Source organism: Aulonocara sp. 'chitande type north' Nkhata Bay, linkage group LG22 (assembly GCF_057382095.1).
Source record: "Aulonocara sp. 'chitande type north' Nkhata Bay isolate Kocher_YH1m ecotype deep benthic linkage group LG22, A_spYH_male_GT1.1, whole genome shotgun sequence".
Lineage (NCBI taxonomy): Eukaryota > Metazoa > Chordata > Actinopteri > Cichliformes > Cichlidae > Aulonocara > Aulonocara sp. 'chitande type north' Nkhata Bay.
The window spans coordinates 5078664-5091882 of NC_141364.1; the positions used below are offsets into that span (position 1 = coordinate 5078664).

The 13219-nt window shown below is 41.1% G+C and overlaps 2 protein-coding genes across 6 annotated transcripts in view; one reads left to right on the plus strand and one right to left on the minus strand.

Annotated features, from left to right (window-relative positions):
• The window catches only part of LOC147303299 (uncharacterized), a 75887-nt gene extending 72464 nt beyond the window's left edge, over positions 1-3423 (plus strand). For 4 of the 5 annotated variants that reach the window (XM_086281349.1, XM_086281352.1, XM_086281351.1 and 1 more), the window contains one exon: positions 814-3422. In XM_086281349.1, coding sequence (XP_086137475.1) covers positions 814-1044 — 231 coding nt within the window. In that variant the 3' untranslated portion in view covers positions 1045-3422. Of the gene's footprint in view, positions 1-813 lie in introns of all 5 variants that reach the window. The other variant, XM_086281350.1, reaches the window with a different exon arrangement.
• Positions 3424-6331: 2908 nt separating this feature from the next.
• Positions 6332-13219, minus strand: part of LOC147303301 (chloride channel protein 1-like) — a 53426-nt gene continuing 46538 nt past the window's right edge. Inside the window, exons 23-24 of the mRNA XM_086280406.1 lie at positions 12672-12758; positions 6332-10379 (exon numbers count right to left, since the gene is read on the minus strand). Coding sequence (XP_086136532.1) covers positions 9888-10379; positions 12672-12758 — 579 coding nt within the window. The 3' untranslated portion in view covers positions 6332-9887. The remainder of the gene's footprint in view (positions 10380-12671; positions 12759-13219) is intronic.

Genomic DNA, 13219 nt, shown 5'->3' on the forward strand with positions numbered 1-13219 from the left:
CGTGTTGCATCACACAGACACACCTACCAGCCGCCTGGAAACAAAGCAGCCAAGCTTTGACAATCTCCAAGAGACAATTTATTAAAAAAAAGATAACCCAGCTGTTTCAAACAGGAAAGTATCCATGGAGACCAAAACTGTGTTTTACATTTTTATGCTAAAAAGCTGAATATTTAATATGGAAACCTATGGGGATTGAGTCAAGTGGCCATGTGATGAACTGCAGTTTTGTCAAATTTCCATAGACTCCTGTGCACAATAAAAAATCATGAACAGTTTTGGTCTCCATAACCAGTTTCATCTTTCATAACTATTATTATTATTTCAGATTATCCGAGTCACCGAACTGAACTTCTTGACCATGTTTGTTGTGTTTTTTTATTAATGAAATTATATGACAATTTTATTGCTTGCACAGTTCAGCATGAAAAGTGACTGTTTTAGAAATCTGTGCTGTAGTTTTGGTGAGTGAAAGTCAAATCTTTTGCTTATAAATATTTATAACTAAGCACTTGACTAATTATAACCACCCATGGTTCCAAAACTTCATGATGCCTAAATGAAGCCTGCGTAATGCCACTTGACAAACCCTTGGGTGAAGGGATGGTGGCATCTTAACCGGGCAAGCTCTATTGGTTCTACTGCCCCAAATCAGACACATGACTAACATTTTAGAGAGCACAATTATTTCAAAAATTGGCTCTTATCTGTAAGAACAACATGTAAGCACCTTACAAGAATGAACAACAGAGCTTCACTCACCTGCGATACAGAACAAATGTCCTTAAAAATCTCTACTTCCTGCCTTCACAGGTAGAAGAGGTAACATTAACTTTGGAGCCAGAGCCGTGCTCTTTGACGCCCTCCCCGCTGAGGGAAGATGCCCCTTCGACCAGAGGTTCAAGCCCAGGACTACCAGCACAGACCACCGAACCCGTCGCAGAGAGGATACCCTTTGACGTCACGCCCTGCGTCGTCCAGTCATTGGAAGAGAAAGATGAAGAGGCAGACGAGGGCTCCATTGTTGTTGTTGCAACCAACTGAGTCATTTGGACGAAACACTGTCAAAAACTGGAAATTAATACTTCAATAATCAGTCAAGCTATTATCCCAACCCCTCCCTCTCCCAAATATTTACCTACTTTGAGGCTGAGGAAATGCGACTTTTTTTTCGATGAGAATGTGGGATGTAATGTACACTATGGCCAAGGAGACACCCCTACCACCAGTCTAGTATGGGAAATCTGGAATATCACATATATGAGACTAATTAACTTTAATTTAAGGCAGAAGAGAGACTTGAATTCAGTGACTGCTGAAACAAGCTGTTTGAGAATAAAGATGTATTCAATAAACAGTTTGGACTGACTGGAACAAAGAACCAGGACTGAAAGCCAAACTGGCAACAGAGGGATGGGGGAAAATTAAAAGAAAGGATAAGAAGAAAAAAGTTAAGGGCCTATTTATAAATTCAGCGCAATACAACAAACATGGGCACAATCAGGGTTTGCAAATAATTCAGAGTGGCTGTTTCAAGATGCTTTCAGCATCAGAAGTAGGCTTTTGTATGCAAAAATAAACACCCCTTCAAGGCCAGAAATACCTGGTCAGAGAGCAGTTTGATTGGCTAATTAATGTGTTTAGGTTTGACTGACGGCTGAGATGTCTTGATGAGGTAAAGACGGCGTAATCTAGAACTCATGGCAACCTGAGGCATGCACTTGGAGTTATTTGCAAACACTTGCTCTGGACACAACCAAAAGAACGTGCATGCTTTTTAACAGTGAACTAGCCCTAACAGTATAACACAGTAATACAAAGTAATAATATATCAAATTGCTTTTTATAATAAAAGGGAAAAAATCAAATAAACCGATATGTATTTGTATGAATGTAACACTGTATGTATGTTTGTATGAATGTAGCTTTGTTTGTGTGTAAAATATATATTCTGGGAAACAAATTCCTCTCTGTGCTGTTCTGTGCCAAAAACGTTTTTTCTCCTGTGATGCCTTCATTAAGATAATGTGTTACCTCTTTGCCTTAATGAGCAACTTTCTAAACAGGGGAGAGCTGTCAAGGTTTATGCAGGACACGAAGGCAGACATGATGGAAAAGTGAGCCATTTATCGGCTGCTTACCCAACGCATGAAAGGCAATTAACCACAAAATGAGACATGAGGAGGATCAAACACGAGAACACCAAGAGAACCAAACACACAAACATCCAACTCAAACTAGGAGCTGACGCTTAACACAGATGAAGAATTCAAAACTAACGCTAGAGCAGCAACCATCTAATCAGGAATCAGGAAGCCACGAAAACAGACTTCAAATTAAAAAAAGGTCAAAATAAAGCTCAACACACTGGAGTAACAATGAACGCATGAACCCAAACTAGAAGAGGACATTACTAGAAAACCCTGAAGTAAAAACAGACTCTGGAATATCACAAGGAATCAACTCACTGTCAAATAAATAATCACTAACTGAAATACAAGCTCTCAGAATCTCCTTTGAGAGTCTGTCGTTTGACTGTGGGCGCTGCACTCTAGAGCTAAACATTGTTGAAACATTTGAATTATGTCTTAGTTTTTAGTTTCATTTTATGGCTTTTATTGTAGTAAAACACCTTCCTATAACTCTTCCTTTAACTGCCATTTATTGTATCTACCAGTAATGCAGTTACATTTGATTACCACAACCACAGTTACACTTGTAAAGTTATCATGTAGAAAGTATTTTTGATGATTCAATAGGGACTCCTTTATTTTTGCCATGTGCAGGAATTTATATTTGGCCAGAGTTACTAGGCGGGACAAATAAAAGTGACGTCTCGGTGATCATAAGGGATGTTTGCAGGTGATCCATTAGGAAGTGAGAGTGAACGAGCACAAGCTTTACGCATGTGTTTCTCTCCAGAAGCAGCAAATGAAGTAATGTGGGAGCAGGAGGGGAAGGTGAATTGATATGTTCTAGTATAAGGGCTGTCTTTGGACTGTGTATAAGTCTGTGTATAACAGCCGGGCTATAGGATGTGTAGAGGAATAACACGGTGCAGAAATTACCCCATGATCCCGACTAATCCAGGAATTAATAAATTACTCCTTTTGTTCCATGTGCGTTAAATACAGACATTTTTTTCCCTGCATGCCATGTGATGTTGCAGCTATTCAAAGTCAGAGAAAAGAATCTGACTCAGCTACCTGAGGGCAATAAACAAACCTCTTTTTACAAAATCCCCATTAAATTCAGTGATGGCTACACAACATATGCCAAGACTCAACTCAACAATTCAACTCTGAGTCACATTATTAGCCGTATTTTGCCAGACTTCTCTATAAGTTATGTAATAGATCTAATACTAGAGAGGCATACAGAGCAAAATGCATAAATGTGATTTGTGCTGAATAAAGATGCACAAAAGCTTTTGTGCTTTCTGCGGTTTTCTTTATTTGCAATTCACAAGACACTAAAACTTGAAACACTGCAAAATGCTTTGCTCACTTTAAAAATTAACTCGTCTACAGCCCCGTGCATTAGGCCATCCCAAAAAACGTGTTTCCAACATCTGCCTCTATCACTCCAACTGAACTCTTAGCAGCACCTATCACACCCACATCTGGCACATCCATCCATCCATCCATTCGCTTCTGCTCATCCTTTTCAGGGTCGCGGGGGGCGCTGGAGCCTATCCCAGCTGTCATAGGGCGAGAGGCGGGGTACACCCTGGACAGGTCGCCAGTCTGTCGCAGGGCCAACACACAGGGACAGACAACCATTCGCACTCACTTTCACTCACACATTCACACATAGTGGCAATTTGGATTATCCAATTAACCTATCCCCACAAGCTGCATGTCTTTGGACGGTGGGAGGAAGCCGGAGTACCCGGAGAGAACCCACGCAAACACGGGGAGAACATGCAAACTCCACACAGAAAGACCCCGGCCTGATGGTGGAATTGAACTCAGGACCTTCTTGCTGTACGGCAACAGTGCTAACCACCGTGCCACCATGCTGCCCCACATCTGGCACAAAATAAGAAAATAAGTGCCTGTTTGCCATTAAATAATATTACAAAAATCAAATGTATCTAACTTCATTGAATTCTCGCCTCTGAAATATTTGTGCTCTTATAAATACATATGCAATAAGGTCACCTGCAAAAATCTGTGTCTATGCCTTTTCGTCTCAAACTTGGCACTGCATCCTCTTTATACCTGTAACAAACATGTAATTACAGGTGTTTAACAGCAGCTTTTAAAGACAGTTTTACATTAATGCAAAGCATTTGATTTTTTTGGCCCTACTGGGGAGATATAGCAGCAAGATCGCCAGTACAAAAAAGAATAGGCATCAGGTTGGGTTAGGAATGTGTTACAAAGTAAGGTAGTTTAAATAGGTTGTCTTAAATGAGCTTTTATATGAGCCCATTATATATTAAGCAAGTCAGAGAAAGCAAAGGCCTGAATACTTGAATATCTTGCTGTGTTTCAAGCAGCAGTGTGCAGTTTCTTTACTGACCTGTGGCAGCGTTCTTGTCGCCAGCAGTTCCATAAAAACACTTCAGCTGCTCTGATCACAATCAACAGCCTCCTTCATGTGAGGACTCCATTATCGTTGGGAGGTAGAAGAGTGTCCTTGTATGTTCAAGTCCTTTTATCATTTTAAGCTTTTTGGGAGCCGTTCTGAGGGTTTAATTTCACAACAGATGAATCATCAGCTCATGATGAATCTTAAATGTTACTTGAGAAACCTAGCAAACTGAATTCATTCAGTGTTTGTACAAATGTACTGTTTATAAGATTGGGGAAACCTGCAGTCAGCTGAGACTGAGGAAGTCAGTTGGATGAATGAGGAAACGTTTCTCCCACTGAAAATGTCCAGATGAACAGAATCAATGTTTTAGGATTTACTTACCTGGATGATTGAGCGTGCATCAAGACATTACCTGAGAAACATTGGTCAGCACGGTGGTTAGCACAGTTGCCTCACAGCGTGAAGGTCCAGAGTTTGATTCCCCCACAGCCGGGGTGTTTGTGTGTGGGGTTTGCATGTTCCCTCTGGCTTCCTCCCACAGTCCAAAGACATTTAGTTAGTCGGGATTAGATTAAATTATTAATTTATATTGCTTATAGGTGTGGATGTGATGTGAGTGCGAATGGTTGTTGGGGCGGGTCAGCATGAAAGAGACAAAATGTATTTTATAAATGATGCTGAGTTTTGGGAAGGATTTATTTCAATCCTTTTCCCCTCTTGCATTGACCTCATCTTTATTTCAAAACCCCCCAAAGAGGAACAACCTCCTCTGCCTCCATGGACCAGCTGCCACTGATAAAATCAATGCAAATCAATGTAATTATGCGTTATTTTTTCACATCGTCTCTTTGAGACAGAGCTACTGAGAACGATTCAGTCTTACCCTCCTGTGATTAAGACCCTGATGCCCCTAATTGCTCTGATAATCATCTGTCCTCTGTTTGTCCTCTTTGAGATCTCATCCTGTAAATCGTTCTAGCGCCCAAAACGCCAAATGATTGCACGCTCGAAAGGGTGTCACCTGACTGACAAAGAAACGAGGGCCACAAGGTTATTAAAGCTATGAAACCTAATATAGAGTTTTTGTCAGATTTAACTGCACGAGGTGTCCGTCGTGCTGAATAATTACTCGGTCTTTCAAAATAATTTCTGCACAGTCCACGCCACCCAGAAAAGGTTTCTTCTAAAATGAGTCAGGCATCTTCCAAAAAAGACTAATTGAAAGCCTAAAAAATTCTTTCAAAGTCACGTATCAAAGTGACACTTACTCTTTGCAAATAACACGCGATAAAAAGCAATTAAAGTAGAAAAATAAAATCCTGTCATCTTGTCAGAATAAAGTAAAGTTTAATAATTTAGCTGCAAGCAGCGATGGTGCCGGGCAGAGGTCGCATTCGACTTTCTCGTCTGTCATGGTGACAGACAAGGTCGTAAAGATCCTGTCGTAGCGTAATTTTACTTTTTAATGATAACAAGACACTTAAAAACAACTCCATCACAAAGAGTAATTCACAGAAAGGATTTCATTTTATGCAGACATGGAAATAAAACAATGATGAAACAGACTGCAGTCACTTCACTACACTGGATCCTGTAATTACTAGCACCACAGCCTGTCTGCCAATCTATCGATGCTTTAGATAAGCTACAACTGCTAGCTGGCCACTTTATTAAGTACACCTTGCTAGAACCAAGGTGGCCCCACTTTTGCCTTCAGACCTTTCTTAGCAACAAGCCTGACCTGGATAAATAAACCAAATTCAAACACAGTAAAGCATTCAAATAAAACTTTATTTAGCTAAGTTGTTCACAGTTTATAAAGTTGAAGATAATGACTAAAACAGAAATAAATACTACATTAACCACAACCACAAATAAACACTGAGACCTGCACCGATGTCCCTCCACACCCAAGAAACAGACATAAAGAAATGTTTTGTCAAATCTGAAGGTTTAAAGACTTTTAAGGCAACACCTGAGAAACTGATACCAGGAGTTAATAAGAAGACCGTATAAGAGAGAGAGATGAAGGAGAAATGGAGAAACGGTGCATGGATGCAATGGCTGAGGTTCCCACCCTTTGTTCATGACGGGGAGAAAATCTGGTCATTTAGAGACCATTTATTTTACATGTTTGGTTATGAAGTCCCATTATGTGTTGTGTTTGACATTAGCAAACAATCTCAACAAACAGATAAAGATATCTGCAGATGAATCTGTAGGTAACAGACGCATGTAGTCGAGTGCTTCTAGCAATCATGTTCGAGTTAGATTTGTTTCTTTTTTAGCTTTTTAGTCATTTGTTTAAAAATAAACTATACTAAAGTAATGTATTCATAAAATCTTAGCTTGGATATCCCCTGCTATATACCTGAGGGTCCACATTTCCACTTAGGCTTAGTCAACAGACAATAGTGCTGTCAAAAAAATAACCAAAGATCATGTTCAAAAACTCCACACGAAGCCAAACCATTTGACTATCACGTCACACCTCTTACCCCATCAAACATCCCCACCCTCTCCTCTCTTGACCTGAAGCATCGAGATGTTTTACCAACTGTAAAAATAAGACAGATATAACCACCAGACGAGTGTTGTGATCTAACTCTTTTCCTCTTCACTCTAAGTCATCCCCTTTTCTTCTCTTGCAGCAGCAGCAGAGTGTCTGCAGTCTGTGTGAGAGGTGAGCATGACTGTGACACACAGTATGTGGTACTGTGGGAGGACAGTGCTGTGTTATCCCTCCAGCAGACCTGGTGGAAGCCCACCGATACATACTGCCTGATTCTTCTTTATTTTTTAATACCCTGATGCTGACAGACCACGGACACTGAGATTGTGATTTTCACCCAACTCCAAACTTCACAGCTCAAAGCCTCTTTTTGCAAAGCGTTTGGTTTTTGTTCCTGCTGTTGTGTTGAAACCACAAAACAGTTGAAGAATTGCATTTCTGACGTGGAGGTACCAGATGCTGCTTGTATTAAGCAGGCCTGTTTTCAGTTGTATGTGATTAACTGAAGCTTATATATGAACCAGACACCTGAACCATCTACAGAGGCAGCTGCCTAGAAGGCAAAAGCTCAGGAAGACATTAAGGTTAAATAGTCATTAAATTTCTTGACTTTTATTCTTTGAAAATGTTACATGAGCAGCTTTGCTTCTTATAATAACCATCACAACAGCTTTAAAAAAGAAGCTATTTTTAGCATCTTTAACAGCATTAACTGGGAAACGTTTCTCTGGCAACACATCTGTACATGTCTCCTTCCCTGTCAGAGAACCTTGGCTATCATCATATTAGAATGAGCTTCTGAGCTTCAGTAGATTTTTCTGATAATCCCATTTAGAATTATTAAAGTGATTAGGGTTAAATCTGCAAGGCTTCCTTTTTGAGGAGAAAAGGAGAATCTTGAGGATCTGCACGGCGAGGTTTTGCTGTCGTCAGCCGCCTCCAGCCGCACCATCTATCAACTTAACTGTGATGAGATGAGCTCCGAGGCTGCATCCACAAGGTCGCCGCACAATTTGGAGGTCGTTGTGGGGCTTTGGCCAATCTTCCACAGTGGACTGAGCAGCTCCATTAGTTTTCTGCTACCCACACGGTTCGTTGCCAGTTAAAATAAATCAATACCCTCTGCTCTCATCTGATAAAATCCTACCTTTTTTAAGACTTAAGCGATTGGCTAACACAGGACAACTGTGCGGCAGTTCACCGGGTTCACCTCTTGTTTGGGAAGCAAAGCTTTTGATTGATTATTCGGATTCAGCTGAGCAGAGAGCGTTACAGTCAAAATAACCCCACAGAACATACAGTAAAGTGTGTGGTGTTGGAAACAGCTGTGACAGAGGCACAGTTAATCAATCGCAGTCTGGATTCAGACAGTAGAAATGGTAGCAGTGTTTTATCAATCTACTCCTCAGTAATGTCCATCCATCCATTTTATTAACCGCTTCTCCAGTTTAGGTTAGTTGAAGGGCTGGAGCCTATGGACAGTTACCAGTTCATCACAGGGCGATTCAACATGTCTAGCAGCTGAACAGGTGGGTTATTTGACCTTAACCAGTGATATTACTGGATCTCCGAAATAAGTTTAAGAGTGCTAAAACCGTCATTATCAAATATTCAAAAAGAGCATATCACAGTTAGATACCTGACTTTGTGGACTTGGCAGCATCTACAATTTAACCCATGAAAATCAAAGTGTGAAACAACAAGAGAAAGAAAATGAGCAGAAATTAAAACAAAACGAGCAAACGTTACAGACGTACAGAGCTTCAGAGCTTACGCGTGGCAATCAGAGCGCTCAACGAATCCGCCCACAAAAAGAAAACAACATACGCGACTTTAATTTGGTTGATTTCAGCTTCGATGTCGCCTCACTTTACATCTCTGGACACACATCCACTGTTTGCTTGTTTTTAGATCGCCGTGTGGAGCTCCTGTTTTATTACAGCAAAAATTATAATCACGGTCATTTTGGTCAATGTTATATTCTCGATTATTAACCAGAGTTATTCTTTAAAATAATAAGCATCTTACATTTAACTTTTTTCACTTGGAGAGGTCTCTGTGCATGTGTGAGTGAGTGTGTATTCATATCTTTGTGGGGACCAAAAATTGCAAGTTTACAATACTTGTGGGAACCAAAATCCAGGTCCCCACAAGAACAACTAGGGGGTGTTTGTGACCATAAAGCTCGTCTCACAAGGGAAGCAAACTATCCCCACAGGCCTGCTGTAACTGGATGTTACTGCAGGGTGCTGGTGCAGACAAAGAGAAGCCTCAGCCATGCTTTACTGGTAAAGGGAGCATTTGATTTAAACTGAAGAAAAAATAGACCTCTGTATAAAAATGAACAGGTCGTTATCACCAGTGATGATCCTTATGTTAAAGTTGGGTCATTGTGACAGAGAAGGGGATGAGCGCTCTTCACATGCATTTTGAAATTACAAACGTGTATGTGCAGTCGTACCACAGCTTCCAGGGGGCTTTCCAGACGGAGCACAGGCACACTGGAGGTTCAGAAGTGCACAGTGACCTGATCTTGTAGGAAAGATCAGCCATATTTAAGTCAGTGTTTGTTTTTTTCTTTTGTGGGCGGAGACCACGAACTTTCTAATCGCACCTGATACAAAGGAACTAGATGAATATTGCAGTTTAAGGTGTTTTTTGCACCAAACAGGTGATGGTCTGTGAAACCAGTGTGTGGAAGCTGTACCAGTAACATAAAAAGAGGTAAATGGAAGTACAAAGACCGGAGAAATGTATTAAGAACAGAAGAAATAAACTCAAACTATTATAAAAGTTTTCCATTATAAAAAAAAAAGCATCACTCTTGTGTAAGCTAAACCATAGGCTCATCATCGCTGTCTTCCTCTTCCTCAAAGAGTCTCTGTAGGGTGGAGAGGCGGATGGAGGAGAGAGGAGGAGAGGGAGGAGGAGTGGAGGAAGAGGGGACTGGGGGAGGAGTAGAAGAAGGAGGGAGGGTGAGGTTGCTGTTGCAGCTGCAGCTCCTGCTGGCCGAGCTGCAGGCCACCGTGCTGCTGCCGCTCCCCGAAGCGCTACTGGTGCTTTCCTCCACCTCCCTCGGCACACCCTCGATCAACACCTCTGTTTCATTCTCATGGCTGTGATGGTGGTGGTGTTGAGAGGGGGAGGGGGGAGAGAGGGGAGGAGCCTGAGCAACAATTTCAGGTGAGGGAGGAGAGGAAGGGGCGTTGGGAGATGGAGGTGGAGGTTTAGAGACCGAGTTGTGGTTGCTGATATCACGAAAACTGGCCAGAGGAGGGCGGAGCCGGACACCAGAGCGTGTGGAGCCCTCGATGGCCTTTTGGAGCTGGAGGAGGAAGAAGAAGAAGAGAAAAAGGAAGAGAAAGAAGAAGAAGAGAAAGAGAAAGAAGAAGAAGAGAAAAAGGAAGAGAAAGAAGAAGAAGAGAAAGAGGAAGAGGAAGAAGAAGAAGAGTAAGAAGGAGAGGCAGGGTTTGAAGAGTGAGGGGAAGAATTAAAAACAAGAAGAAATGAGCGGAATTCATACATGAATGGTGAAAATGTAAAGACGAAATGAAGGAAAGCAAGCAGGGATTAGACAGAGTCAGTGGTGAGCAATTACACAGATGGAGGAAAGAAAAGTTAAAGAAAATGAGGCGACACAGGAGCATGAGTCAGAGACCATTATGGATAAAGACAGGAGCCCAAAACTTACAGAGAGCTTATTGATTATGCTCACACATAATTCAAAAAGCTTTACGAGACTCCAAGGAAATTAGGAGCAAAAACAAATTGGATTTTTTCCTCCAAATTAAAGACAAACAAGAGAAGACTTCCAAAGGTTGAGTGTATTAAAAAAGGAGCTTTTTTTGGACTTGGATCAGGAAAGTTAATTTCATTTAATGCTTAGGTTTCAGTTCTGGAGACCTTCAGATAGTTTCAGAGTTTTTCCATTAGCTGGTTGTGGTCTGGCTGCTTTAGCCATGCTGTGGCTGTGCTGCTGAGATCCAGACCAGCAGTGCCCAACCTTTTTGTTTGCCTTCAGCAACGCCTCATACAAGTACAAATGTGTTCATTTGCACTCATTTTAAGGGGAATACCATTTAATCCCTGATTATATAAAAGGAGGAGGATGTTAATTTTAATCCAGTTCAACGCTTACTCTTTATGCCCGTTTGGTCTGAGCTATTTATTCATTAGATGAAGCTCTGTCTCATGCATCTTTATAAACAATAAACCAACCTTTCTAGCATTTAATAAAAGGCACGATTAAGCTAATTTTTAAAGGTCTCTATTGCTACTTAACATGACTCCAACAGAGCGCACAAACACTCTTACTCTGTGATTAACTACAACACTTACTGCTTATAGGGTGACCAGATGTTCCTGCTTATCTGGGACTGCACAGCATATTTACCTTGCGTCCCACATTTTAATTTGGCTCTGTAGGATGCAGACCTTTTCTAAAGTCTGGCTTTTTACGTTTTTACGTTTTTATAGCTTGATTATCGTCGAGAGCAGGTTAACTTGTCTTTTACTCCCAATGCAATAGTCTGCAGAGAGCTACCAAAATCAAAATGAAGCAACAACATAAAAAATATTTGGTGAAAAGGAGCGGTGTGCTTACTGGAGGCTGATTACTTGTAGCTTTTACATGAACATCTGCAGTTTACAGTTTAGCTTCAATCCTGTGTTTATGTATTGTTATTAAAATGATTGATTATTGGTTGCTGTGGGTAGTTTGGGCTTTAGCTGTTGGGCAGCTGGCCTCATGTCTGACTCTGGATTACTTTGGTGTACAGATGAGTTCATGGTCGACTCAGTGACTGCAGTGTCCTGTGTCTGCAAAACAAGCCCGACTCATCACTCCTGCACCGCAGCGCTACAGCCTGACCTGAGTCCTTTATGATGAAGCTTTGCTCTCTCCAAACACGACTCTGTGCATTATGGCCAAATGTCTCCACTTTGGTTTTGTCTGTCCAAAGGACATTATTCCACAGGTCACTGTTGTTGTTGAAATGCGACTTTGAAACCTACGCTGTGCTGCCATGTTCTTTGTAGAGAGAAGAGGCTTTTTTTTTCCTGGAAACTCTTTGTTGTGCTGTCATGAACTTTAACATTTAACATGCTAACGGAGGCCTGTAGCGTTTCAGATGTAGCTCTTGGGGTTCTTTGCAACTTCTCTGAGCATTGCCATTAATAAAGAGCATTTAATTAGCAGCACCTGACTGCTACTTACACTCTTAAATCCTATGAAAGCATTAAAGGTGTGCTTACTATTTGACAGAGTGCTGTGAAGGCCTTTTTTTCTCCAGACTGTAAAAGACAGATTGTCAGTCTCTTTCTTCTTCTTTTTTAAATATTGGAGTACTTAGTTTCTTCAAATATACAAAGACAAATGGAAAAAAAGTTATCTGTGCATCCTTACATTAATGTAGAGACTTTAAAACGGGGTAATATGCTCTCACCTTCTTTTCCTAGCAAGTATATAAAGCCAGCTTGATATAAAAAGTGCATTAGTTTGTCTGTCTGTTAGACAAATAACCTAAAAATACTGCTGTTCACAGCACACATAGGAATGTAAATGTCCATTTCTGGAAGAAAAACGAACTGCAGGGTGAAATAAAGTAACGTTTCTTACCTCTTTTAGTGCCACCACCCCCACCAGTTTGCCAGTACTGGTCACATAAGCATGACTTAAGCCAAGCAGTGAGAATAAGGTGTGGGTCTGTGGAGACAGGGGGAAAAGGTCACTTGTGAAATTACACAAACTTTTTGCTTTCTGCTCCAAACACAAAGTCACGCAGACAGAATGTCTCGAGGCTCCAGGTGAACCACCGGAAGAGAAAGTCCTTGAGCGTGTTTGTAAGCACAAACTATTGTGTTCACGACCCAGCCAAGGTCACACTTTGGGATGAGCTCTTTGTATGCATCGGCACACCTCCATCACAAGGCCCCCTTTTGCGCATGAATAAGCAGAATATTACAAATATTACCATGACAATGAAACCAACGGGAATGGTACAAGGTGTTTACACGCTTCACTATGCTGCAAACATCTGAAAATCATAATAAGGACGTGAGCAGGTCACAGAGATTGTACAAGGCAGGAAATGATTAGAAATACATAGATTTACAAGAGATTTTATGTAAATCCCCGACTGGGGCAGCTCGGACACGCTCGGGCTG